A 27030-nucleotide genomic window follows, 5' to 3' on the forward strand; every position below is an offset into this window, starting at 1 on the left:
TGAAGAGAACTGGTCAAAAGTAATAGGAATCTCTCCTTTGAAAACAGTCTCCATGTCCTGCACGCCGTCTTGCCCAGGGGAAGAAGACAGAGCCTACGGTGGGTGCTCAGGACACCCTGTCTGCATCTGCCCCCCTCTTCTCCCAGGGACATGATCCTCTGATTTTCTTCTGGGGAAGTGGCTCTCTTTCCCAGCCTCCAGCTGCGTGGCTTGACAGGACTGACCCCCAGGCCCCCAAAGCACAGTGATTAAAGCCAAGAACACATGAAGAGACACCGGTGGCAGCGCAGGGGGGGTTGTGTGCGGAAACTTGAAAAGATCTGCACTTTCTTCGTGTGACAGGGGAGCACCAGCGTGGGAGGCCTGCAGGTGACACAGCAGGTGACACAGCCATTGTCACTGCTGAGATTTCAGGGCAGTCCGGCCGAGCCCACGGACCGGGGGGGACCCGGTCTCAGGTGACATCATGAGAGCTGCTGTGTCAAGCAGAACCTTCCTAGTTCTGGCCTGTGGGGTTACATAAGCCAAAATACTGCCTTCGCTGTGTGGGCTAATTCGTGCGCAGCTTTCTTTAACTTGTCACATAAATGCCCTTGAATGACACAAATGATGTAAATGTAAGACACAGATGACGTTAGTGACAGGAAAAGGAAAGCAGGAAGGCGGCAGTGAGCACGTGTGTGCAGGCACCCTCGTGTTTTAGATTTGGGTAAAAAAAATTAATTTATGGTAATTTTCCGGGACTTAGAAGTTTGAAACTTTTTTCCAAACAAGATCAGACATCCCATGACATCAGTCGTGAAAATAACAGCACCGCTGATGAGGTCTCGGCCTCGACTGAGAGGAAAGCTGAAGTGATTCATGTGTCTGCTTCGTGGTCACAGCTACTCTCCCTTCGGCCCGTCGGTTCGTCCCTCCCGGCTCAGCCGCGGCCGCGTGAGGACGGGGAGAGGTCAGAGGGCAGCGGGTTCGGCCTGGGTGAAGGGGGCCGAAGAGCGCAGAGGCCCTGGGAACCCCACGGCCAGCCTCAAGCCCCATCGCTGGAGAAGTGCTCCTGCCACGGCCTGAGGTACCTGGAGGGATAGACCCCTCAGGGTTCATCTGACCGCCCTCCAGCAGCTAGAAGAGTCCTGGGGAAAAGTCAGACAGTAACTCAGAGCTGAAGCAGGGAAGGCCTTGGAGGCAGCAAGGAAAACGAGAGCGGCCGTCAGTGTGCAGTAAATTCTACGCACAGCCAAACCTGAATGAACGCGTTTCTTTGCCTGGTCTTTGAAGGGAGGAATCACCAATTATGAGTTTTAAAGTCACTGTACAGACATATGTCAAAGAGGAGTTTAAAACTACTCATAACTATATACTGCACGCTGGTAGTTAGAATACGATTCCTTTAAATTTAGCTAGTCTTTTTTTTTTTAAATTGGACTGTAGATGTGAACATACTTTCATTGGTGCACACACTCGTGAGAGGGGGCCTGCGGACCAGGGGAGGGCGGGGCATGGGCCTTCAGAGGGACGACGAGAGGCCACCCCCTGCCCCCCGTTACTGTCTGCTATCACCTGAGCACTGTCCAGCTTGCCATCTCCTGAAAATTCGGGACAACAGATTGAACTGGGAGAGAGAGATGAGTGGTCTGATGAGGGCCCTGAGCATCTCTGTTTAGTTTTCTCTCAACTTTCAAGAGAAAGGAAGATAGAATCACAAACGTCTTCCGTGTGCACATTTCAAAGGAGACTCTGGAAGCAAGCGTCTCCTCTGAAGTCAGGCCGCGTGGCACACAGGTGACAATGACCTCAGGCGCCTGCTGGTCCTACTTCGGGCCCCTCTCCCACCCCAGCGCAGGCGACGGCGCCCAGGGTGCCCGGAGTGGGCGCCGCTGGCGGCGCGGGCACTTACCTGGAGTGGGAGGAGATCTCGCTGAGGTCGCCCAGGCTGCCGTCGGCGGCATGGCCGGCGGAGATGCTGGGCGCGTAGCCGTGGACCGCGTACATCTTGGCCTGCTCCTCGTCGGGCCCGGGGATGTCCGAGTCAGCCCACTGCTCTGCCTGCCCGTGGACCAGGGACCTGCTGCCCGCCAGGTGCACGGGGCCCAGGACCGCGGCGGGCATGCACGGGGCCGTGTCGATGCCACTGTCCGTGGAGGCGCCCTTGATGTACGTCAGCCCCGGCAACTCGGGGTCCATCAGGTCCCCGGACCCAAAGTGCTTGTCATCGCTGTTGCCAGAGGTGTCGCTGGAGAGTGTGTTGCTGCTGGAATGGCTGGGGCAGCTTTTCTCTCCAATCTTGAGAAGAAAGAGAAACGGGAAGGCTTCCAACAAATCCCACACTTTGCTTCTTCACGAAGAGGTCATTCCCCCCCGGACTCAGGAAGCCAAAAAGCAGATGATTTCACCCGAACCCCTTCTGCTCCCTTGTCAGTGCGAGAGGCAAGGAAAGAACTTCCTTTTAAAAAATATCCTGGTTTCGGGCTTCCCTGGTGGCGCAGCGGTTGAGAGTCCGCCTGCCGATGAGGGGGACGCGGGTTCGTGCCCCGGTCCGGGAAGATCCAACGTGCCGCGGAGCGGCTGGGCCCGTGAGCCGTGGCCGCCGAGCCTGCGCGTCCAGAGCCTGTGCTCCACAACGGGAGAGGCCATGGCAGTGAGAGGCCCGCGCACCGCAAAAAAAAAAAAAAAAAAAAAAAAAAAAAAATCCTGGTTTCATGCAAAAGTCCCCCTGAGTCATAATTCCTCCCATCATGGGTATCTTTTCAAGTCTGTGTTCAATTACTTGTGCATGAAACGCGAAATTATTGCCAGGGTGTCTCTAAGCAGAAAGTAATCAACGAAGGTTACAGAAGCTGAGACCAGCCCTGCGTTTGGGGCTGAAGAGCCAGGTTTGAATCCCAGCGATGGGGCTCTGGACAGACACTCCATCCCTCCCTGTGCTTATTACTCTAAGCCCAGCGATCGCTGCACGGACCCAACCAGCTCACGCGCAGAAGCGCAGTGTAAGCACGAGCCATAATGCCCCGGAGCCCAGGTCAGGGCAGCCCCGGGGGGCTGGCGAGATGGGGTGCTCTCGGGAGTGCTCTGAGGTCCCTGGAAGACGAAGCCAGGAGAACAGGGTAAATGTCCCCATCGGAGGATGTCCTGGTACAGACACGGCCCCTCTCCCTCAGGCTGGGAAAACTAACGAGGCCCAAATCGTCAGCCAAAGGCTGTGGAGTCGTGAGACCCAGCCGAGCCCCGATCTATTTTCAAGTGGTTTGGCCTTTCCTTCCTTCCTATCACATCCTTAAGCAACTTCCCTTTGCCCTTTGTTGTCACACATGGATCTTTTGTGCAGGTGGCATTGACTGGCTCCATGAGGCTGGCTCGAGACGAGGTGGGGATACAGCTGAGAGACGAGGCCACACGTTCGCAGGTAACACTCGGCTAGCTCTACAGCTGGCCAGTGACGCAGGAGGAAAGGAACAACTCAGGTCAAGACCTGAGCAAACGCCCACAGATTCTGAAACATCAGCTACTTTATAAGGTTGGCTTCATTTGGCAACAACTACAGTTCCTGTTTTCACGTTTAACTGGAAGCTTAATTTCATTGAGCTACAGTCACCGACACGGCCCACTTTTCCATGTTTGCAGAAAGTAAACAAAACCCCGCGGGCACAGTGGGGACACGGGCTGCCTGTCAGTTGGCTGGGGCTGGTGTTACCGTGTACCATCTGCGGCTGTCCACTGAGCCGCAGGCAGAGGGTCGCCCACCACACACCCCGCTTCACAGGTTCCGCCTCTGTGCTGTGCCCACAAGCGGGTAAGAGTTCACAGATGAGAAATACCAAGGATCAAAGGCTGAGGCTACAATCTTGCCTCTGCCAATAATTTACGGTATGACCTTTCTTTGTGGTTCTTTATAAATCAAGGAGGAAAAAAAAAAAAACAACCCTTAACTTTTCATTTAGTTTTTTTCCCCTCCACCCAAGAGCCTTGTGAGGTAGAAGACACCACTGGCAAATCCCTGGCAACAATGGTAATAAATCGCGCGTGCTGAGATCAGAAGGGCCAAAGGAGAGTTAGTTCACGAGGAAAGGACTCACGTGTGAAAGCTTATTGGGGGAATCGTTGCAGCCTCCATCATTCTGCAGGCCTCTTTCTTTATAGGAGCTCAGGACTTTGGAAGGCGGGCCGTGCCATTTGGTTTCTGTCACAAAGAGAGAGAAGACTGAACATTTCATTTCTAGTGTTAACGAAGGAGCGAAGAAACGCAGGAGCCAAACAGATGGTTCAGTGACCGCGAAGAGGACTGTGGTTCTAGGGCCTTCTCCTGGTCCTGCCGATGGAGACACCCCGGAGCAGGCAGAACTGCCCGCGACACTCACGGTCCATTCCCCAGGCGCCACAGGGACCACCCGCCGTGACCACGTCCCAGACGACGTCGCGAGGTCCAGCGGCCAGCTCGCTCGGGGCAGGATGCAGCTGACCAGACGTGCACGGGTGAACGAACGAGTGGTGGGGGAGGGAGGGGGCGGGGGGAGGGGCGCCTCGGGGCAGGGCTCCTTGTTACCGGGGTGTCTGCTTCCTTCCATGGCGTCCTCCCGCTCCCTGGCCCCCTCACATTCCAAAGGGCCGGACACCTGGTGCTCAAGCAGCAGGGGGGACTGGCACCTGGAAAGAACACAGAGCTGAGCCCGCCTCGCCCCCCCACCATCATGCTGCCACTGTCCCGTGTGTGTGCTGGCTCCCCGAGGGGCAATCCCAGGGACCCCTAAACAGAGGCTGTCTCTGGCAGATGGAAATGCAGGGTCTGCCAGCCCAGCCCTGCCTGAGAGACTTAGAGCATCTGGAACTGGGGGCTCTCGTTTCACCACTGGGTCCACAGAAGCACTTGGATGACACTGTTTACAGATAAAGGAGGTGGCCGATGCCAGGGGATGGAAGGACTGTCTAGGGTCAGACGGCTCGTCCCTGATGGGCTGAGGATGGGCTCACTGCTTTTGCTGTCGCTGTTTCTCTTGTGCACTGATACTTTTTTATATCAAAATTTTTAAGGAAAAAGAAAATCAGGTTGATTGGCGCTAGACTACATCCAGGTGGACTTTGTTTCATGAAAACCCCCAAATAGGACAATTCACTCTTCCAAAAGAAACTGCAGAAAACTTATTTACGTTACAAAGGGACACTTACTTACAGAATCCCAGTTACAGACCCCGCTTTGCAGAAAAAGCCAGAAGTGGTTTTTCCATTGACAGAAAAGACTCCCCTCTACTTTAAAAATGCAACTCAATGGAGAAACATTTCCTGAAGTACCACTTTTAAGAACCCCCTCTAGGATCTAAGGCAGGGAATGCATGGAACTCGGACTGCAAAGCTCTCCTTCTCAGCCCAAACCAGAAGGAAGGAGCGTGCTGGGGAGAGACATTTCCCTGGGCACGTGCGAGAGCAGTAATAGCAGGTTCTGTGGTCCGGTGAAAGCCTCCCCGGCTGACCTGGCCGTTCTCTTGTCTAATCAGTGCAGCCAGCTCCTTTGAGCAGCAGAGACAGCACTGGGTCCCAGCAGCACACAGAAACACCGCTGCCGTGAGCCAGGCCCGCATCTCCATGGGAAAGCACACCCGCCCCGCTGTTTCCCCTGAGTGACTGTATCAGTCAGTTCTGTGTCCTGTTCACAGCCGCTCTCAGGGTCCTGGATGCTGCTCACACACTACAAGGGACCTGCTAAATCTGCCTTCTCTGATTCTGGGCTGCGTTTGGGAGAGAAAACACTTTTAAGAGAGGCTGTGAATTGATTCCTCGTCAGCAGTTCAAGTGAAGGGAAACTCCCAAGGGCCATCGCCCACAGGGTCTCCAAATGCTTAATGTTCGCATGTTCAGAAAGACTCTCCCTTATTTAAAAAAAAAAAAAAAATCAGACAAGCTCAGAATACAGACAAATGAGTGCCACCTCCAGAGAAATGATGAGCTATCCAGCCTGGATGCACCCGTCCTATCAAAGGCCTGTCTTCAGGCCTGTCTTCATTTCTCTGTCCCCCAGTGGCCTCGTGCTCAGTAAGCACAAGTGCCCCCCAGGGGCCCGCAGAAAGGTGAAAACGAGCGATACCCGTCGTATCCAACTTGCGGTCTCCAGGGTCCGCTCCCGCCGGGTCCGGGATCACTGGAGGAGGACTGGTTGCTGGGTGAACTTCTGAAAGGTTGACTAGAATCAGTAATCGGGCCCTGAGGTGTCTGCAGGCTGCCAACATCCTGACCTGGCTTGTTTTGGTTTACAAATGGATTCATTTTTCGGTGATGAAGAAAAGGAGAAACACGCATCGCAGTCGTGGACAAATAAATTAAGAATTGGGGATGCCATGAGATTTCAGGTGGTTTATGGTTGGTAATTTATTATAAGAAAGAGATGTGGCAGAAACAAAGCACAGCTAATGACGCCAGTGAAACACACGGAACCCCCAAGAACACAGAATTGTGAAAACATCACTACTACTTGGTCTGTGAGACTTACTGCAAGGCACGTTGTGGTTCTATATTTAAAATCCATACTGAGAGAAAACCCTAAATTTTTGGCAAAGCCATTTATTTCCACACATCGATGGAATGCCATCCTATTTATTTCAGACACACAAAAATGAATGACACTCGTGAGAATTCACTTGATGAAGATGTGCTCGCCAACTTTCCCTGTTGCTATTAGAACCCTTCCTTATAATTTACTAAATTCTATGTTAATAAGGGACGTTCTGCAGACCCCTTCCCTTCCAGATGTCACCCTTTTCACCTGGGCTATGTACTATGTGCATTTCTCTGAATACGGGAAGTTTATAAACTCAGCAGACCTTTGAGAAGGGAGACCAAGAGCCCAGATGACTTAGTGTCCAGTTAAAGTAACACCATTCCTGCACTCACTCTTAGAAGAATAGACTGGAAGAAGCAGAGGAAGACCACATGTTTTCATCTTAGCAATTATTATTAATACCTATATAGGCTTCCTACGTGCCAGGAATGGTTCTAAGCAGTTTACCTCTCTTGATTGACTCAATTGTCCTAATGCCCTGTGGAGGTCTCTATTATTGCCAAATTGATTTTTCAGACGAGGAAACTGGAGACTGCGAGAGGCCGAGTAACAGGCCAAGGTGATGACCTATCAAGCAAACAGCCTGGCCCAGCGTCTGCTTACAGCATACGCTCTATTAGACGAGAGCCTGACAAGACATTCGGAGGAAACTCATGGTGTCTCCACGGCCCGTAAGTTATGCGAAAGTTAAAACAAAAGGAGTAGGAATCAACAACCACAACAAAACATATTTACTACGTTGTTCACTTAAAACTACCTTTGCGAATTATGCAACCCCCGAAATTCTCACCAGCTTCTAACGCTGTTGGATTTAACTTTTAAACGAGTGCATTCTCTCAGGGAAAGACTTAATTTTAAACTCAACTCCCTTTGCTTAAAATGAGAGAGAAAAACAAAGAGATGCTAATGATCCTAGGACCTCTGAAAATACTACGCCCACGAGGGTGATGGGATTTCATCACTGATTTTGCAGCTTTGTTTTCTTTATACTCAAACCGTTCCTATTTATCTAGAGGCTCCTGCAAAATGGTTTCTCGGATATCTTTCCCGAGATGGTGTGGAGAGCGAGTTGATAGGAGGATCGCAGTGGAGAGGGATGGCCGTGGCCCTGGGGGGCAGCGTCCGTGGGGAGGACCTGCATGCCATCAGCGTCATCGCTGGGCCAGGACCCCAAGCACCCCAGCATCTGGGGCCCGCCCGGCCACCCTGCCTGCCCACTTGGTCAGAACAAGCTAACCCAGAAATGATTAAGCCACATAAAAGTCCCCCTGACCCTCTGAAGTTCTAGCTGCAAGAGCTTCACAAGGGCTGCCCTTGAGGAAACGGTACGAGGCTTACCTGGTGCCGTCGGGCAGCTTCCGGTCAAAGGAGGTGCTGCGTGGGATGGCGGCCTGGGTCTGTGGGAGCAGCGGCTGGCACTGCAGCCTGTCAGGCGTGCCGGGCACCGGGGAGGCCCTGGGCAGGGGCTGCAGGGCGGGCGTGGGCACTCGGTGCCACGTGGTGTTCCTCCGGAAGGGGGTCTTGTACTCACAGGGGGTGCCCTCGCTGTCGAGCTTGTACTCCACCATGGGGATCCGGCAGAGCTCCGAACACCCTCTGTGAAGCCAAGAAGAGATGGTCGGGGGGTGTTCAGCGCTGAGCCCTCAGCACCGTCACTCGCAACTGCACACGTGCTTCTCGGGGAGCACGGACAGTGATGCAGAGCCGTCACCCTCCGGTGCAGCCCTGGCGACGGTGACCTTGTCTGTTCATCCCCCAGCACGGATCAGGAGGAGCCAGTCTCACACCTGTGGCTCTGATTAACCGACAGATACACCTGTCAGGTGTTTCATTCATAGGCTCTGTCTCTCCAGGTAGCCTGCAAACTTCGTGGACAGACTGCCATATACCTTTAACCACTCTGCATACATTGAATCATCTGCATTGAACATGGGTGATAAATAAACTTTAATCGATTAAAAACGCCTCATATATAACCTAAACAGATATTTGAAAGTACAGTTGTATCATCGGGAATCAGAGTCACATGTTATACCAAGTCTGAGAAAAGTGAAAAACAAACTTCGCAAAAGCTGTCACAGTCAAGGGAAAGCCTGAGTGTCCATCCTGTCAAAGTCACGTGTGGTCTTAGTTACATGGTCACTCCCACGGGTCCTCACAAGGTCATCTCCTGTGGGCTCAAATGATCAGTCAGGGATGTAAGACCCTTTAGCCTGAAAAATGCGATCTCAGACACCCCTCAAGTTACACCGTGCACATGGTACTACTGACTTGACCAAAGTGACCCGCAAAGCCAATTGGTGCTGTTTGGCCAGGACACAGGAAGACTCGGTAAGTCTCAAATTTGAGTGTCAGGGTAAATCATCCCAAGTTACCACATGAGTGAAGCCATGCCTCTCCCTAGACGTTCCGGAGTCAGCAGGAAAACTTTCTCATATTCACTCTAAGAAATCTATTAAGGCAATAAGGTATCGCTCTTTAAACAAGAGACTTCCATCCTCAAAATGGTGGAGTAAAACTTTTCAGAATCATTACAAAAGAACAAAGAGAACAAAAAACAAAGTGGACCATCAACAAAACTTGGAGACACCAAAACACAGTATATAAAGATGGAAGGCAATATCGAGACTGGAAAATCTATAGAGAAGGACCGTAGATAAGCTGTCACCTAGGATTGGGGATGGAAATAGAGAGTGTCTCTAAATCAGAACAAGGTTTCTTTTTCAGATGATTAGGATTTTCTAAAATTAGAATGGGGTGATGGTTGCACAACTCTGCAAATATTCTAAAAATGGGTAAATGCTATGGTGTGTTAATTAGATTTTAATAAATTTCATGAATTAAAAAAAAAAGAAAAAAGATGGAAGGCAAATGGGAGAACTTCAATGGTGGAGCAGAGAAAGGCAAACCCAAGGGTTTGCAGAGGGAAAGACAAAGAGAAGCACAACCATCCCCTTGCACACTTGAACAAGTGCAGGCACAGAGGTGCCACAGAGAGCGGAAGGGGAAGCGAAGGAGTGAGCAGAGAAAAGTGTGACCCTGGGGTCCAGGCGGCACTGGGTCCCATCTGGCAATACCCACCCCCGCCTCTAGAGGGCAGGAGCAATGGTCTCGGGAACCCAACCTGGAAGGAGGGACCCAAGGTCACGAGGTACCCAGAAGAGCACGGCTGAAAACAAAAGGTGAAGTGAGAGCTTCACTGGAAACGAGGCCCCGAGCTTCCTCCAAACCCAGCTTCAGGGTCACGCCTCAAATAACAGGGATCTTTCTCCAGAGTGAAGACAAGCAGGTGTACACCACCTGATCACCCTGCCATGAGGCTCACCATCCTCAGAGAAAGAGAAGGAACTTTTGAAATTTAAAAAGAGGATGGCTAAAATTCAAAATAAAAAATCCAGTAAGACAGGTGGAAGGTAAACTGAGGAACCCTCCCAAAACGTTACAGGAGACCAAATGCAAGAAAATTCAAGTTCAATCCCAGAAGTCTAACATCCACTTAACAGAGAAAGAGAAGAGAGAGAGAAAGGTGGGAAGAAATGATTAAGAAATAATACAAGAAAATTTCCAGAACTAAAAGACAGGTAAAACCAGATTTCACAGTCTCTAGTAGAATGAATGAAAAAAAAAAAGGTCCGTATCAAGACGTATTATTGTGGAATTCAGAGTCCTGGGTTAAAGCAGAGACCCTAAGTGTCTGGTGCAGGGCCCACACAAAGGCCTGGGTCACTGAATGGTCCCTTCTTCTCAACAGCAATGCTGGGTGAAAGGTTCTCACCTGTCAAATCAACAGTACTTGGAGCTTGGGACGGAGAGAGGGATAGAAACCAAAAACAACGCTCTGCTTTTTGGCGTGGGAAACCGAATGGATGGTGGTGCCACCCTTTGAGAATAGAAGAAATGAACTGAATAAAGCATCCTAAGGAGATACGTATGCCTGTTAACACAGATGGGGCAGGGATTATCTCTTTACCAGTAAACTTGACTTCTTATCTTTTATTTTAACTCTCCTTCCCCCAAAGCAAAATTCACCTCTCTTTATCTAAGCAAGTTTAAATTACTCTTGACTTACTGAATGTGCTAAGTTACTAGTCAAATTTAACAAGTCGAGATTTACATTGGATTGCATTTCTTAAAATAAAATGCCAAGACGCGACAATTTTTTGCTCACGGACTTAAATTGTTTCCAAGTGTTTTTCTATTTGACTAGATGCCACATCCCCTGGGACTACTGACTTGTGCATATGGCCAATGACGTATCAGAAGTCATAAAGGTGGGATATTAGTATACATCAAAACATCAAGAAAACCGACTCTTGTAGTCCCCCAGAACTGATGTTGTAAGCAAGTCACTGGATGTTCAGGTGAACCTCAGGCTTCGGTGTCTCAAAGGCTGAAGCTGTCTGAATCATCCAAGTCAAAGAATCTCTAACAGAACCAACCAAAGTGACAGGTCCCGGAGTTATGTTTTGAATGAAAGGCACGTGAACCTTGAATCCTAGGGACTAAAGGGCACCGTGCATTTCCAGTGTTTGTTTGGGTTCCCAGTTGATTGGGTTTGGTTTAAAAAGAAAGAATGAGGGGCTTCCCTGGTGACGCAGTGGTTAAGAATCCGCCTGCCAATGCGGGGGACGCGGGTTCGAGCCCTGGTCCGGGAAGATCCCACATGCTGCGGAGCAACTGGGCCCGTGCGCCACAACTACTGTGCCTGCACTCTAGAGCCCACGAGCCACAACTACTGAAGCCCGCGCGCCTAGAGCCCGTGCTCTGCAATAAGAGAAGCCACCGCAACGAGAAGCCCACACACCACAACGAAAAGTAGCCCCTGCCTAGCAATGAAGACCCAACGCGGCCAAAAATTAAAAAAAAAAAAAATTTATTTAAAAAATTAAAAAATAAAAAAAATTAAAAGAATGAGAAAAGAGAAGACAGATGGCTGGGTAGTACGGTGTCTTTAATTCATGCTAATAGATTGTAGTCTTCAGTAAGATGCTATCATTTAGCTTCAATTTTGATGAAAAAAATGTTATATAAATGCATAATCATGACTAATATTTGAGAGACCGCTGACAAAAACTTGTGCATGCATCAGGTTGAAGAGAGAATCAGGGTTGAATATTTCATTTCCAACCTCTTGCACAAGGTCACATGTAAATGATCTTTTAATATTAAACATGGGCATTCTTTTGCCCTAATAAAAATCGGCTTAAAGAATGACTTTATTTTAAAATCAAAATTAATTCTGTTATGACACTTTTACAGTAACTACTCTTACAAAAGAGATTTTTGCTTTGTTTACTTCTATGACCAAGACATCCAATAAACATCACTAATTATAACATATCATCAAACCTAGTCAAACTCAGCTCTGCTCCAGAAGTATGAGGAAGTCCTTTAAGGATACATATGGAAATTCAACCAATTTTTAGGGAAATGGGAAGAGGTGTAGAATAAGAAGTACAAATTAGTCTGCAGAGGTGCCCACACTCCAGCAGGTGCCAGGAACTGCACCTGCCCGTGAGCACACTTCTTTCTCCCCCCTTGGGTGGCCGGAGCACAGGACACTGGGCAAGATCTCAGCTCATCTGAGCATCCAACCTGGCACTGCTGTGAAGGGCACATGGCACACATTTCTGGGAAGTAAAGGCCCATTCAAACCCAAACTGACCAAGTGCAAAAAAGACACAGCACAAGAAGTCATTTCCGAACAAGTGAGCTGCTAATCTTGTGTGCAACTGAACCATTTCTTGAAGAAAAGACTTACGTCTTTTGCTTTCCCGCATTAGTGTAGAAATCCAGACCTCACTGATAAACGTGCTCCATCCCCTTTCAACACACCAAATCGAGTCAATGGATGTGAATGGCATTTCTAGCTTCTGGCACCGTTTTTATGGTGTTCTTGCCAAAAGGAGGCACTCAAAGACTTAGCTAAGGCTGGGGGATCACTAGCATGTGGGCAGTTACACGACTTCCTCTTTGCTCAATAACAAACATCATCTACTTACGCTGCTAATTACCATGCTAGGTAGAGATCGATACAAACTCAGCTTCGGGGATCAAAATAAACGTAATTTTTAACATTGCTTGTCTAGCCAGTAACTTTTCTGAGGCTAATAATCTCTCTCAGTCGTCTATCCTGGAAGGGAAAACATTCTGTACACCAAGAACATCATAAAAAACGTGCCGGTTAAAAATGTGACACTACAAAACTGTAAGAATAACAAGTTGTTCCGTGAGTTGCAGCCCTCAGAGGATCTTACGTTTGACTGCTTTAATCTGACAAACAAGCCCGCTGTCCTTCTAAACCTGGCATTGTGGACTCCGCAGGATGGCTTATTCCTGTACGAGGGACACTCAGTAACCTCCTCACATCCACACGCATCTGTGTTCTCCTCTGCTTCCGGAAGCTCCCGAGACCAGGGTTTCCCACCTGTAGATTTCTAGTCTCTGGCTGCTCCCACATCCCGGCTTCTGGGCATGGCCAGTGCAAAGGTGGTGTCCTCTCTATTCACAGCTAACAGGCACCCATGCTCACTGCCCAGCACTGTAGCTACAGATGCACAACTCCAGAGACACCAGCAAGGTCCCCAAGATGGCATCATTCCTTTCAAATGACACCTCCAGTCTCCCAGAAGCACCCTCCATTTAGCATCAATAAATGGGCGCTTGAAGCAGAATCACTGCTGGCCAGGTTGTGGACTCAGCTCTTGAAAGGAATCATTCAACCTCAGCAGCCTGACCATCAGGACCATCACTGTCTGAGCCCAGCCAAGCTGCAGAGTGTTCCCTATTCACTTCCAGCAGGAACTCTACAGCAATCGAACTGTTCTCCACTGAAGAGAGAAGTCTGCCCTGGGCTCAAAACCCAGACCTGCCAATGTGTAGCTCAGAAATGGGACAATCTCTTTGGACCCACGCTTCTCCTCCTGCAAGCAGAACAGTGACAGCAGAGGGTGTGTTGAGATTAAATTATACGAAGTATGCAAGCTTCCCAAAGCAACAGCTTCAAAGAAAGAAGTTAGTTTCAAACGGATACTATTAATTTTTGCTTCTATAGAGACAGTCAATATAAAACAGCAAAAGGCCCATACACTTTCCTGAAAGTTCTTTCTAGATAATATATATTAATAGAATTATAGAATTGTAAAGTTTAACTTAATGTAACAATAGGAAGTGCAGAAAAGTTTAGAGCTGTAAAATTCCCTCCGTGTACATTCATCTGTAACAATGCATCATTATCCCGTTACTTTCTTCTTTCATCTTATATCAAAGTAGGACCCTGTGACTTTCAAAAAAGAAGAAAGGGGAAATGTCCTAGGGATAATAAATAGGGATAAATACTTTTGAAGAGTAACAACAATAACAAAAAAATCCCCCAAACCTAGAGAACTGAGAAAGTTTAAAGGAACGAGACGTATTCTTTTTGTTCAAAAAAGTTGAATAAATTAGCAGGACGTGGAGTGGGTAAACCATGGACCCACAGCACAGCTTAATCATGTAATTACAACTTGCATTTACTCTGAAATTGCCTGTTGGTTTCACTTTGTTTGGTGGCGTCACAGCGAACCTTCCCCTGAACCCACTAATCTAGTGACGTCTTCCAACATATTGCGATGTTATCCGTTACTTCTAACCCACACTTCCCTTGTATGACCCTTTACAGGTTTCCACCCACACTACACCATTTCAATCTCACAAAAATGTCTGAGGCTGAGGCAGTACAAAGGACGTGTCCAATTTTCAGAAGGCTCAGAGACTTTGGAAAGGTGAGACAGCTTTCACCCTGGAACCGGGAAGCTGACTGCTAGCTGGGTATTCTTTCCAAAACACGTGCCCATCTCCTTAGGAAACTATCAAAGAACAGTTAATGAGGCCCACATCCTGTCAGTTTCCACTAGGACCTGAAGGAGTCTTTGGAAACAAAGGCAGATAGATCCCCTCCAACGAACTACCTGCTTCTTTTATATTATGCACTTTGTCAAAGAGCCCTCATAGCCCTAGGGATTGAAGTAATCACCGATATTTTAATCATTTTAATGTCTGTTATGCTAATAGCCTGCTAACAGCTAAAAGACTCTTTGCAAATTATACAACAAGGTGACAGGGATAATTGGGGCTCATTCACTCGAATCACAAACTCTTTCTGCTGCATAAAAAAATTAAACACTTCCAATAGGGAGATAACTTACTGTAAAGGTAAGGGCAGTGTCATATCTGAAATAGGCACTAAATGAAATATTAATTCACTTTTCTACCAATTTCCTTAATTTAAGATAAAAAAAAGACACCTAGACTACAGATAGTAAAAGAGACACCTAGACCAGAAATCCACTTGACCAAGCCCTTTGAATAGAGGTCTTTGAATTGAAAAGGTGCGTGTCTATTACACGGAAAGTGAAGCTGGCTGGTACTGAATAATTCATCAGCTTCCAGGCCTTTCCTTCTCAGCAGACACGGGGTGGAATGTGTCTTCACCCTCTGCAACCCAGTACCTAACACAGCATTCGGCTTAAAACAGGGCCAGACAGTTGTTTGTGAAGCCAACAACTTCCTTTTTTTTTTTTTTCCTTAGAAAGTTTGTTGAGGAAAAACATTCTATTACATTATATACTTCACAGTTCAACAGAGGATTCAGCTATGTGACGCCTGATTTTTGATGAATATATTTCCACGAGAGCGCACATCCACTGGCTGTCCATCACCACGGCCCAGTGTCACTAGTCAAGCATGAGACAGTTACTTGCCCAATGGACAGAAAGCTCATGCTTTACTGTCCCCCTTTTGCATCCTGGTCACTGTGTCAATGTCACAACATCTCAAACTGCCAAAAAAGCAGAGGCACTAAGGTGTAGATGACTGACGGACGAGCGTGTTTTCAGCACTGAGATACTTATTCTCCAGATATAAGCTCTTGCTCTAGTTTGAGAAAGCCATTTTTAAGTAGCAAAAATATAAATGGGAAGTCCTGTACTTTAGAATGCCACACAGACAAAAAGGAGCCCGTGGATGTAAAGATCATGCCTGTCCTTTCCATTGTTAACAGCCCTGGTGCCCAGCAGCTTCTGGCACAAACTACTGCAGAGTGAAGGAATGAATGAAAGAAGTGAATGCATAGTAAATGTAAGGCAACCTACCTAACGTTCGTTCTGTAACTCAATGTTTATATTCTAGGAGGGATAAGATAATTCAAACATTATATTGGAGCACTGGGCAGAGGACTCAGAATTGTGACCGTGCTTCAGGTTACTTTGGGAACCTCAAGTTCCATATTTTTTTCACAGTTCACATTAAAATTCATAACTTGAGGGCCCATGAGACAATACCAGATGGAACTGATTTTTCTTATCTATACACATAAATTGGAACCCTAATCTAAAACCTCACTTTAATCCAGATTACAACACACTATCTATCTATCTATCTATCAACTGCTAATCTGACAAAATTGAGTTTTCCTTCCCATTTCTATTTCCACGTCCCCCTCTGTGTACTCTGGGGAGTTGAACGGTCACGGCAACCGGCAGCCAAACAGAAGACCGGAACATACAGCTTCAATTTTATAGAATGATCAGAGAACAACAATTTAAAGTCATGACAACATGAGATAATTTCCACTGTTTTGCATTATATAGAAAAATATGTCTTGGATAGTATGTCAACAAAGTATGAAAAATCACACAAAACAGATGCATCCGAGCATAGAATTTCATTTCCATTTTTATTGGACATATTTACTAAATCACTCACATTGTAATAACAACTCATGCATAACTCTGATGAGTTGTTATTTCCTTTATATCAGCCTTTTAAGTTGATGTGCTTTCCTTAAAATGACATTGATAAAATGTCAGTCACCTTGGAAGGCTAGGGGCTGGGGCCATGCCCCGCCTTGCAAAACCAAGGAATGCTTAATTAAGAGTCTTGAAAACTGTTCTTCATCTTTGCCGTAGAGACTGTCTGCTTGGGAAATGTCCTTGCTCCCTTTCAAACCTCATTTCCATTTGAAGAGTGCTATTCCCTAACTGCTTCTGGTCACTCATTTCCAATCGCTATGCAGCCTCTCCCGGATCCATTCCCAGCACGAGATCAGTTAATAAGCATTCCCAAAGGGAACCTGCCCTGCTTGGTGTTCTCTGGGACTCCACAAGGAAAATAAAATATGGCTCTGCTTTCCTTTCAAGCCAGGGGACAGCTGAGCTATCATCACCCTGAGGCTTGAGAATGGGACTTCAAGGTGCCACATAAATACTTCCCCAGCTAAAGACTTCATTTAATCCAGCAGCTTCTGAGTCATAAGCAAACACCTTCTGACCTGCGGACAACTAGGAGTGAGTCTATTAAATGACAGAACTCTCCCACTGCTGACAGGAGCAGACGGGCTCCGAGGAGAATTACCTCTCCCTGACATCCTGCAGGACAAAAGAAAGCTGATAATGAAAAAATGAATTGAAGCATTTTTCACTCTTCTACTCACAATGTTTACGAAGACTGAAATACCTTGTAATTCATTAACTTGGCCATTTTGCTAGTCCTTATGGCTGTTACATTAAAGACAACTTAAAAGGAAAAATTACACACACATGTCCATTTAAATGAATGTTGTCTTTTGGCTGCCTCCCTGACAAGGCCTAAGAGCCAATTTGTGAAAGATGGGGTCATTTTCCATGCCACAAATCAAATGTGTAGTTTTACCTGGAGGAATCCCTTTGTGTATTTTGCTGTAGGAGTAATGGTACTAAGTGATATTTTGTTTAAAAGGTTTGGACTTTATCAACAAGGACCCAATGTAAAGCACAGGGAACTCTACTCAATAGTCTGTAATAACCTACATGGGAAAAGAATATGAAAAAGAATGGATATACATATATGTATAACTGAATCACTTTGCTGTACACCTGAAACTAATACAACATTGTAAATCAACTCTACTCCAATATAAAATAAAAATTTTTTTAAAAAGTTTGTACTTTAATTTTCAAAATGAGCAAAGTGCTGCTCATTTCTTCTTCTACACCCTCCTCTACAATTTCTTTTAAAAATCAAATAATGCAGAAGGCTAAACTTGCTCAGAGTGGGGAGGAAACATAAAACGATGTTTCACATAAAAGATCCCGAAAAGCCAAAACAATCTTGAGAAAGAAAGATGGAGCTGAAAGAATCAGGCTCCTGGACTTCAGACTATACTACAAAGCTACAGTAATCCAGACAGTATGGTACTGACACAAAAACAGAAATATAGATCAATGGAACAGGATAGAAAGCCTAGAGATAAACCCGCACGTATGGTTACCTTATCTTTGATAAAGGAGGTAAGAGTATACAATGGAGAAAAGACAGCCTCTTCAATAAGTGGTGCTGGGAAAACTGGACAGCTACATGTAAAAGAATGAAATTAGAACACTACCTAACACCATACACAAAAATAAACTCAAAATGGATTAAAGACCTAAATGTAAGGCCAGACACTATCAAACTCTTAGAGGAAAACACAGGCAGAACACTTCCTTAAAAAACTACAAATAGAACTACCAAATGACCCAGCAATCCCACTACTGGGCATATATCCTCAGAAAACTATAATCCAAAAAGAGACATGTACCACAATGTTCACTGCAGCAGTATTTACAATAGCCAGGTCATGGAAGCAACCTAAGTGTCCATCGACAGATGAATGGATAAAGAAAATGTGGCACATATATACAAGGAATATTATTCAGCCATAAAAAGAAATGAAATGGAGTTATTTGTAGTGAGGTGGATGGACCTAGAGTCTGTCATACAGAGTGAAGTAAGTCAGAAAGAGAAAAACAAATACCGTATGCTAACACATATATATGGAATCTAAAAAAAAAAAAACGTTCTGATGAACCTAGGGGCAGGACTGGACTTGAGGACACAGGAGGGGGAAGGGTAAGCTGGGACGAAGTGAGAGAGTGGCGCGGACATATATAAACTACCAAATGTAAAATAGATAGCTAGTGGGAAGCAGCCGCATAGCACAGGGAGATCAGCTCAGTGCCTTGCGACCACCTAGAGGGGTGGGATAGGGAGGGTGGGAGGGAGAGGCAAGAGGGAGGGGATATGGGGATATACATATACATATAGCTGATTCACTTTGTTATACAGCAGAAACTAACACAACACTGTAAAGCAATTATACTCCAATAAAGATGTTAAAAATAACGAAACAAAACAAAACAAAACAAAAATGACGTTTCATACTCAACATCACAGTCTAAAGCCAACGGCTGTCACGGCACAGATAACTTCCTGTGTGTGATGCGAGGCTGCCGGACAGCAGCGAGCACTTTTATCCGGGTGCTCAGAAAGTCGCAGGCAGAACCAGGATCTAAAACTAACAAAAATGTGGGTTTGCAAATTTACAAATTCAAATTCTCAAAAAATTGGAAGGCTGAATTGAAAGCATTTCAAATGATACATCCTAGGCTTAAAAGCTTCCTGGCTTCTGGAAATGTGGGTGACAGGCAGGCCAATTCTGGAGTGTTTACTACCAGGCGATCAGCTAGTTCTAATCCTGGCTAAGGTTAAAAATATAGAAGACGGTTATTCCAGATGGAACGGGAGAAAAATCTGCATCTTCAGGGAATGACATTAAGGATACCCTGAGGAGACAAAGGCAAAATCTCTAAATATCTTGAATAGCTTCAATAAGAGAATTTGCATTTAAAACAAAGAAAGAATTAATTATGTGCAGACCACAGCAGATAACATGCCCTTGGATAAAAAAATAACAGGCGGGACTTTTAAATGGTAGTTTTTGTTTGTTTACTTGCTTTAGCTGAAAAACAATTCCGTATTTCTTAGGAGATTCTATTCTTCTAAATCATATGTTTTAAATATCAACTATAACGATAACTTTAACATTTTTATTAAGCAGATCTCTTGAAAGCTTAAAAGAAATGTCTTATTGAGCAACAGTAGACCAAAACTAAAAATAGGAGAGAAATGTTGTTTTTTAATTTTGGGAGAACACGGTAATAGTTTTGTCTAATTCTATAGAAGTAATCAGTCTCTAAGACAGATGAAAAGACTTGATTCTCACCACAAAATTTACAAACCTATAACTCTAGCCAATGAAGAAAGAAATGTATCTTAGGGAAAAATTTCTAATAACTGGTTGAAAATTTATCTTAAAAGGCTAACACTTACAAAATTATTTTAGTTTCAAAGTTTAAAGGATTTGTTTTCTGTTATTTCCAAGACTCATTTTTAAGAAAGTAATTTTTGTCTCTGATTTTCTTGTACGCATACCACCATGAGAGACTCATGGGATTCTTGGGGAGCAAATGGATTTAATGGGACAGAATCCTGTAAGGCAACAAGAAACACCTTGGGTATTTCCTGTGACATGCGGCTACTACTCTCAAGAAGAATTTCAGCTCGTTAACTTTTATTCTGTAAACTTACTGGGCAGATAGAGGAAACAAGACCACAGAAAGTCAAGCAGGAGGCAAATTGTAAGATAAACAATAGAAACACACTTTTGCAAAATTTTGCACATTAACCAGAGAGGAAGGTGGTATACCATTGGTTTGTTTTCTAAAAAAGACCATGGTTTAGAGCTCCTCTATCCAACATGGCAGCCACGAGCCAGATGTGGCTAATTGAATCTTAATTTGTTCGTTAACATGAAAACTCCTTTTCCTCAGTCACACTAGCCACATTTCAAGTGTGTGCTACCCACGTGGCTAGTGGCCACTGTTTGGATAGTACAGATATGGAACATGTCATCAGAGAAAGTGCGACTGGACAGCGCTGGTTTGCAGGATGGGCAAAGGAGATGGACAGGGTAGAAAGAGTGACCTCAGTTACTACAGAAGATCAGAAAGTGGGCACAGTCACCTTGCTATCTTTGAGTAAGGATTTCTTTTACAGCATGAAAAAATTCAAATGAATATCCTAAAGTTTTAGTTTATTTTTCTTTTAAGTAAAATGAGTAAGGTGTTGATCATGCCAGAAGGTGCAAAGTGCCTTACACATTATCACCTTATTTAATCTTCATCACACAGTACAAGGTAGGCAATATTATAATGCCATCTTACAGATACTAGAGGGAAGCTTAGAGAGAGCATGTGACCCACCCAAGATCACACAGCTAACGTCTGGATTCCAAGCATGCGTCATCCCTCCAAAGCCAGGGCTCTTGGCCAGCCAGTAGGGAACCGCATTTGAGACGGAGGCACAGGAAATGTGCTCCAGATACCACTATAGACACTGCTGCACAACAGGGGCCAAGGCCAGGTGGGTGGCTTGTTCTTAGTGAAAGTTCTTTCTCCCCTTGGCCTAATGCTTCCTTGATACTGAGCATGAGAACATTCTATTGACAATGGAATGGTATCACTTTCTAATCCCATTCTTGTCCCTACCCCCCACCCACCCACTCTGAGCTTTCCAGGTCCAGCCACTTCTTTTCCTAGGTTTCCCATGACAGCTTATGAGAAAGCCCTGGACCAGTTCAGCCAGAATGGAGTGGTCACCGAACAGCGTATGTGATGTCCCGTATTCCTCCACACGTTGATAACCTAAATCAATGAGATCTCTTAAATATCCTGTTAACCAATGACTTCAACGTCCCAACAAAATGCTTAGAAAATGGCAGTTTATCATTTATTATATACTAATGACTTTTTTAAAGCTCTTTGAAGCTGCCCGAATGGTTGATGTCCAGACAACTTAGGTGGAAGGTGCACGTGACCACACTTTCTGAGCACCTTGCAGGACAGCACCTGCCACAGAGGCCAAGGAGGAGCGAGCGTGGATGAGAGCCTACCTCCGCGGCGAGCCATCGTCATGGGGCTGGATGATGACCACCTTCACAGTCACTGAGGTCCGGAGAAGGTCGATCATCTGCTCGTGCGTCAGCGTGGCCACGGCCACCTTGCAGATCTCCACGAGGCGGCTCCCCTGACGAAGGCCGGCCTTCCACGCAAAACCGAAAGGTTCCACGTCTGCGACGATTCCTTCGAAGTTCACGTGGAAGCCCAGCTGGCCCAGCCCGTTCCTCCTCAGGATCATTTCCACAGTCTCGCAGCCCCTGGTCACGATCTAAGGGGGAAGGGGACTGTGAGGGGTGGCGCTTCAGGGGACAAACATCCCAGTGACAAGATGACAAGACAAGGACATGGTTCAATCCAGACTTTACCGTAATTACCCCTGGCATCAGGCGCAATGAAAAGAACAAAAGTAAAACGAAGGTTTCATTCTTCAAAGGCAAACCAGATACAGGTGTCCTGCTTTTTCCTAGAAGCCACTGACACAGAGCCTGTGAGCTTAAGACGGGCTCTGATGACTCCCCCCTCTCCTTTCTACGTCACCTGACTTGGCTCTTAAGCATATAAGTTCCATTGTTCCAGATGGACTGAAGCAACTGAAAACATGTGAAGCCTTTCACCCATCAAGCAATAAAACCTAGTAGACAATTTTTTTTTTTTGGCCGTACGGTGTGGCTTGTGGAATCTTAGTTCCCCAACCAGGGATGGAACCCGGGCCCCTGCCAGCGATAGAACCGAGTCCTAACCACTGGACAGCCAGGGAATTCTCTATTAGATAATTTTATTCAACTTAAAAAAAATGGCCCAATGGTGCAGCAGCTATGGAAAGCAGCATGGCAGTTCCTCAAAAAATTAAAATGGAATTACCATGAGACTCAGCAATTCTACTTCTGGGTATATACCCAGCAGAATTTAAAGCAGGGTCTCAAAGAGGTACACCCAGGTATTTGTACACCCACATTCTTAGCAGCGTTATTTACAATAGTCAACAGGTGGAAGTAACTCAAGTGTCCATGGATGGTTGAATGGAAATGCAAAGTGTGCCATATACAAACAATGGAGAAAAAAACGGCCCAAAGCCCTTCCAAGCTAACAGTTAGCGCCCTGCCCACAGGATGGCCAACAGGAGGAAGTCAGACTGTTAGGAAAACCTTAAGTGCTCTCTGTGCACCAGGCCTGTGGACATCCTGTTCTAGCCCCTAGGATCCCTCTCCTGCGGACAGCCTGCCCTTGCTTGCTTGGGTGGTGAGGACCATTCCGATCAAACGTGGCCAGCCAGCTACCCTCCTTGGTGTCTGTAGACAAGCATCCCACTACGTGAACTAAAGCACCAATAATTAGTTAATGCCACCCTCAAAAGTGCTTAATGAGAAGAGCCCACATGCACTGAAAGAGAAACATGGGCTCACTGAGAATATCATTTGATGACCACGGCATCACTTATTTGTGGGCAGTTGAAAGTTGGGAGGTATCATACCTGTATCCCCCAAAGCACAGAGCCAACGTATGAAGTTTCAGTTTTAATAAATGCTCCATTTCCATGAAACACGCTCTGAATACACAGATTCCTATTTAATAAGACCTATGACTGTTAAGTACAGCTGTGGGACCGGGGCTGGTTCAGTGTTATCACCGGTGTGGCTGACGTTACCATGGGTATTACCGCCACGGTACCCACCCTGCTAATCAGGCGCACATAACAGTTTGGGGCTTAGGAAAATGGGGAAAGGGACTGCTGGTCTTAGTGGTGAAGTTTTGAAAGATTGAAGTTTCCAAAGTTACGAACCGAACTAATTTAAAATGGTTGAAAAGGCACTTTTGTAATCTATACAACCTGAATAAATTTTTCCTTCACTTCTTTTTCAGCTTTGTTTCAACTAAGCTCTCCGACCAAAAGACTACATCTGACATGTGCCCAGCCTTCTCTCCAATATGGATGCAATTTTCAGCTGAAATTTAACATCCATATATCAGACTGAAGAGTGAAAGGTTTTTCCGAGTCCTACTTCTTCTGTCTCTTCCTCTTATTTCTTCCAACCACCTGCCACGTCCCCTACTTTTTGCAATTTCTTTCTCACTTCTCTTCCTTACTTCTTAACATTTGCAAAGGCTGAAGGATCATGCTCTCCGTTTATTTGGAGTTCCTCACATAATTCCTTGGCCTCAATTATCACATGGTGGCCTCCTATCCATGTACCTGGGACTGGCTACATAATCTGTGGAGTCTGGTGCAAAATAGAAATGCAGGCCCTTTAGTAAAAAATTATTGAGAATTTCAAGATGGCAACAGGAGAGCATTCAACCAAGCCTGGGCTCTTCTGAGAGTGACCGGCCCTACCTGTCCCTTTAGGTGGGAGCTCTTATTCCCCACCTGTGTCTTTACCTGCGTAACAGACCCTTTGATTTCACTTCCCACCACTAGAAAATGCAGAGTTCACCACCTGCCCGATAGCGCCCCTTCCCCATCTCTCCACCACGACAGCTTCATCCTCTTCCTTTCCATTTTTGTTGCTCCTGCCCTGCACCAGCCTTTTGTTCTAACCGCCCAACGGTCTTTGGGTTGGTTTGTTTCCACCATCTCCTGTTACAAGTCATCCGAGGTACAGAATATACTTCCTCAAATATATTCCAGATATCAGGCACCTTAGTCAGATTAGCAATATAGTCATTTTTCTAGGAACATGGTAGAATGGGGTCCACAGTACAGTGAATGTGTCAGAACCTACGGGACGTGCATTTTGGTGGTTGGTGAAGGGGGTGTGTTTATGTTGTATTTAGGAAAACGGTAGAATGGGGTCCACAGAACAGTGAATGTGTCAGAACCTACGGGACGTGCATTTTGATGGTTGGTGAAGGGGGTGCGTTTATGTTGTATTTTCCGGAGCACAAATTATGATGACTCAGTAGGTCTCCTAAAAAGAAGTATTTGCAGTATTACTAAAAGCACAGTGTGTCCTGAGACTCACAAGATAACTCAATTCTCCAGATACGTAAACTGATCACACACTTAATCATCCCTGAATCACATCTCAGCTTGCGCACATACGCCCTCAATACCGTTGAACACACTGAGGCCCTTTCCTGTAAAGAGCGTCTGCAAATAATGACAGTATTTCTCCAAGGCCAGCAGACACTGACATGATTGCATTGTCTCATCTACGTGGTCTGGAATAATAAAAGGTTTATATTTGGTGGGAGGAAACGGGGAAGGAAATGGGTATAATTTCTCTGTTTCTCATGATCCATAACTGACTAAATCTTCTCTAATTAATGAAATATACGTCCCCTTGGGGGAAGATTTACACATGAAAAATTCTTTTGTCAAAGCACATTTTGTTCTTATATTTCATTTATTCTTAAAGTCCTATTGTATACACTCAAACTAAAATCTGTATCTTCCTTTGTTAAAATATGAAGTAGAAATACAACTGTTAAATACCACGGACATCATGGTTTTGTACTGAAAATAACAATCTTTTTTAAGACTTTTTTCTTAAAGTCTTTCTAACTTAATGGGTAATTCTATACAACCTCTGTAAGAAACTGGCTGCAAGATTAGTAACATATTTAATCTGGCATACTAAACAAAAATACCTGTTGTATAAATAAGCAGAGGTGAAGCAGCAAAGAGGGCTTACTCAGACCATCAATATGGTCAACGGTGATTCTGTGCCTATTAATTCCCCCCCCGGGAAGGTACTGTCGTGCCAGTCTCTACAAACAGACATAATATCTAGTAAATTCTTGTCCTTCCTTGAAACACTAGGAAAATATATCCCGATGTTCCCTTTGGAAAGTTGGCTTCACTTTTCCTTTCCAATCAATTTGTAATGGGTGTTTCGCCACCATCCATGGATTCAGCAACAGCTCAAAAGGACACAGCAATTAAAATCAAACTCTATAACACAACACTGTTAATCAACCATACTCCAATATAAAATAAAAATTCAAAAATTAAAAAAAAATTAAATCAAACTCTACCCTGAAGAAATAGTATTTCACTTCCTAGGTGATGTAATTGGGGTGGAAGTTCCACAGCAGAAGCTACTATGAATCTGGGACTGCAGACCTAAGGATGGTGGATAAACAAAAACCTGTACTTACCCCCAATCGCTGGACAATTTCCCTGACGTCTTCGGTACAGTTGTCCACCGAGGACAGAAGGACGCATTCTCCTCGTTCGTAAAACACTTTGATACTCATTAACCCAGATGTCCACCCGATGACATCCCTGCAGGAACAGTTAAAGACCACGTTCTTGGAATCCTTCTCGATCAGCATTATGAACTCGTTGGAAATCCCAAGGAGACACTCAATGTCCGAGGACTGGCCGAAGTCCCGCGCCACAACGTGCCACATGATCGCTCCGACGCTGAAGAGGTGGGCGTCCTTCCTGGGCTTTACTTTCTCCTTCTTCTTGGCACCCAGGGTAATGAAGCTGAACTTCGCGGAGGTATCCACGGTGGCGGTCGTGACGAAGTTCTCCGCCAGGTCCTTCAAGTACTCCTGCCTCGTCCGAGTGGCCATCGCGCGAAACTTCTCTGATTTGTGGGCTGCGTTTTCTGCATTGATTACTTTCGCTAAAAGGAAGTCCCGGAATACTGCTGACTTTGGGAAAGTTACGCCTTTGGGAATTGGTGGACCAAATGGTGGCACATCTTTTGATCTAGAAACTCCAACACTGAGGGAGGAAAAGGAGAAATGAGATGAATTGTGAGGCTGTAATAGTTAGCTTCAGAAATGTGACATACACCCAAGCTTTCGACTGAAGCCAGCTACTTTGTAGCCTTTTGTTATGCTCATTTCGGGGTAGCAAGTTTTTCTTTGTTTTTAGCAAAACTTTTCAAACTTAGTAGCTGAGGGGGTGTTATGGGCCGAGTAGTGTCCCTCCAGAATTTGTATGCTGAAGTCCAAAACCCCAGTAACTGGGAATGTGGCTGTGTTTGGAGATCGGGTCTTTAAAGAGATGATTAAGTCAAAATGAGGCCATTAGGGTGAGCCTTAATCCAGTCTAACAGGTGTCCTTACAGAAGGAAAGGTGGACACACAGGAAGATACCAGGGATGCACCCACACAGAGGAGAGACCATGTGAGGACACAGCAGGAAATCTGTAGGCCAAGGAGAGAGGCCTCAGGAAAAACCAAACCTGCCAACTCCTTGATCTTGGACTTCCAGCCTCCGGAACTGGGAGAAATAAATGTCTGTTGTTTAAACTACCAGGTCTGTGGTCCTAGTCACGGCTGTGCGAGCTAAGGGAGAGATGATGGATCAGTAGCCAGGCTGGTGCTCTGTAACTCTGTGGCCGCTCACCACTGAGAGACAGTGACACTTTCAACAGCAGTGAGGTGAGCCCAGCAGGCTATTTGCGATCTCACGGCTATTGGACACGATGATCACGCTTACAGGGCCCAAAGTTTTGAATGTCACTTTTTTTAAGGAAATGCTCACTTGATCACATTTTGAAAATCTAAATGAAGATTTTATAGGAGCAAAGTTTTAAGAGATTCCAGGGACTGAAAAGATCAAACGTATAGTGATGGCAATAACCATCTTAATATGGCAAAACCAGTAATGCTCCCCTGTATCAGACAGAAGCTTTCATTGTCTCAAATCCTTTTTTTTTTTTTTTTTTTTGTGGTACGCGGGCCTCTCACTGTTGCGGTCTCTCCTGTTGCGGAGCACAGGCTCCGGGCGCGCAG

General features: G+C 45.8%; 1 protein-coding gene across 5 annotated transcripts in view; it reads right to left on the bottom strand.

Moving 5' to 3' along the window:
* SIPA1L2 (signal induced proliferation associated 1 like 2) overlaps positions 1-27030 on the bottom strand; it is a 221931-nt gene that overhangs the window by 33488 nt on the left and 161413 nt on the right. For all 5 annotated transcript variants that reach the window (XM_055080853.1, XM_055080855.1, XM_055080854.1 and 2 more), the window contains exons 9-15: positions 25435-26011; positions 21330-21604; positions 7880-8137; positions 6071-6154; positions 4538-4638; positions 4071-4174; positions 1895-2280 (exon numbers count right to left, since the gene is read on the bottom strand). In XM_055080853.1, the coding sequence (XP_054936828.1) occupies positions 1895-2280; positions 4071-4174; positions 4538-4638; positions 6071-6154; positions 7880-8137; positions 21330-21604; positions 25435-26011 (1785 nt within the window). The remainder of the gene's footprint in view (positions 1-1894; positions 2281-4070; positions 4175-4537; positions 4639-6070; positions 6155-7879; positions 8138-21329; positions 21605-25434; positions 26012-27030) is intronic.

Source organism: Physeter macrocephalus, chromosome 20 (genome assembly GCF_002837175.3).
Source record: "Physeter macrocephalus isolate SW-GA chromosome 20, ASM283717v5, whole genome shotgun sequence".
NCBI classification, from domain to species: Eukaryota; Metazoa; Chordata; class Mammalia; order Artiodactyla; family Physeteridae; genus Physeter; species Physeter macrocephalus.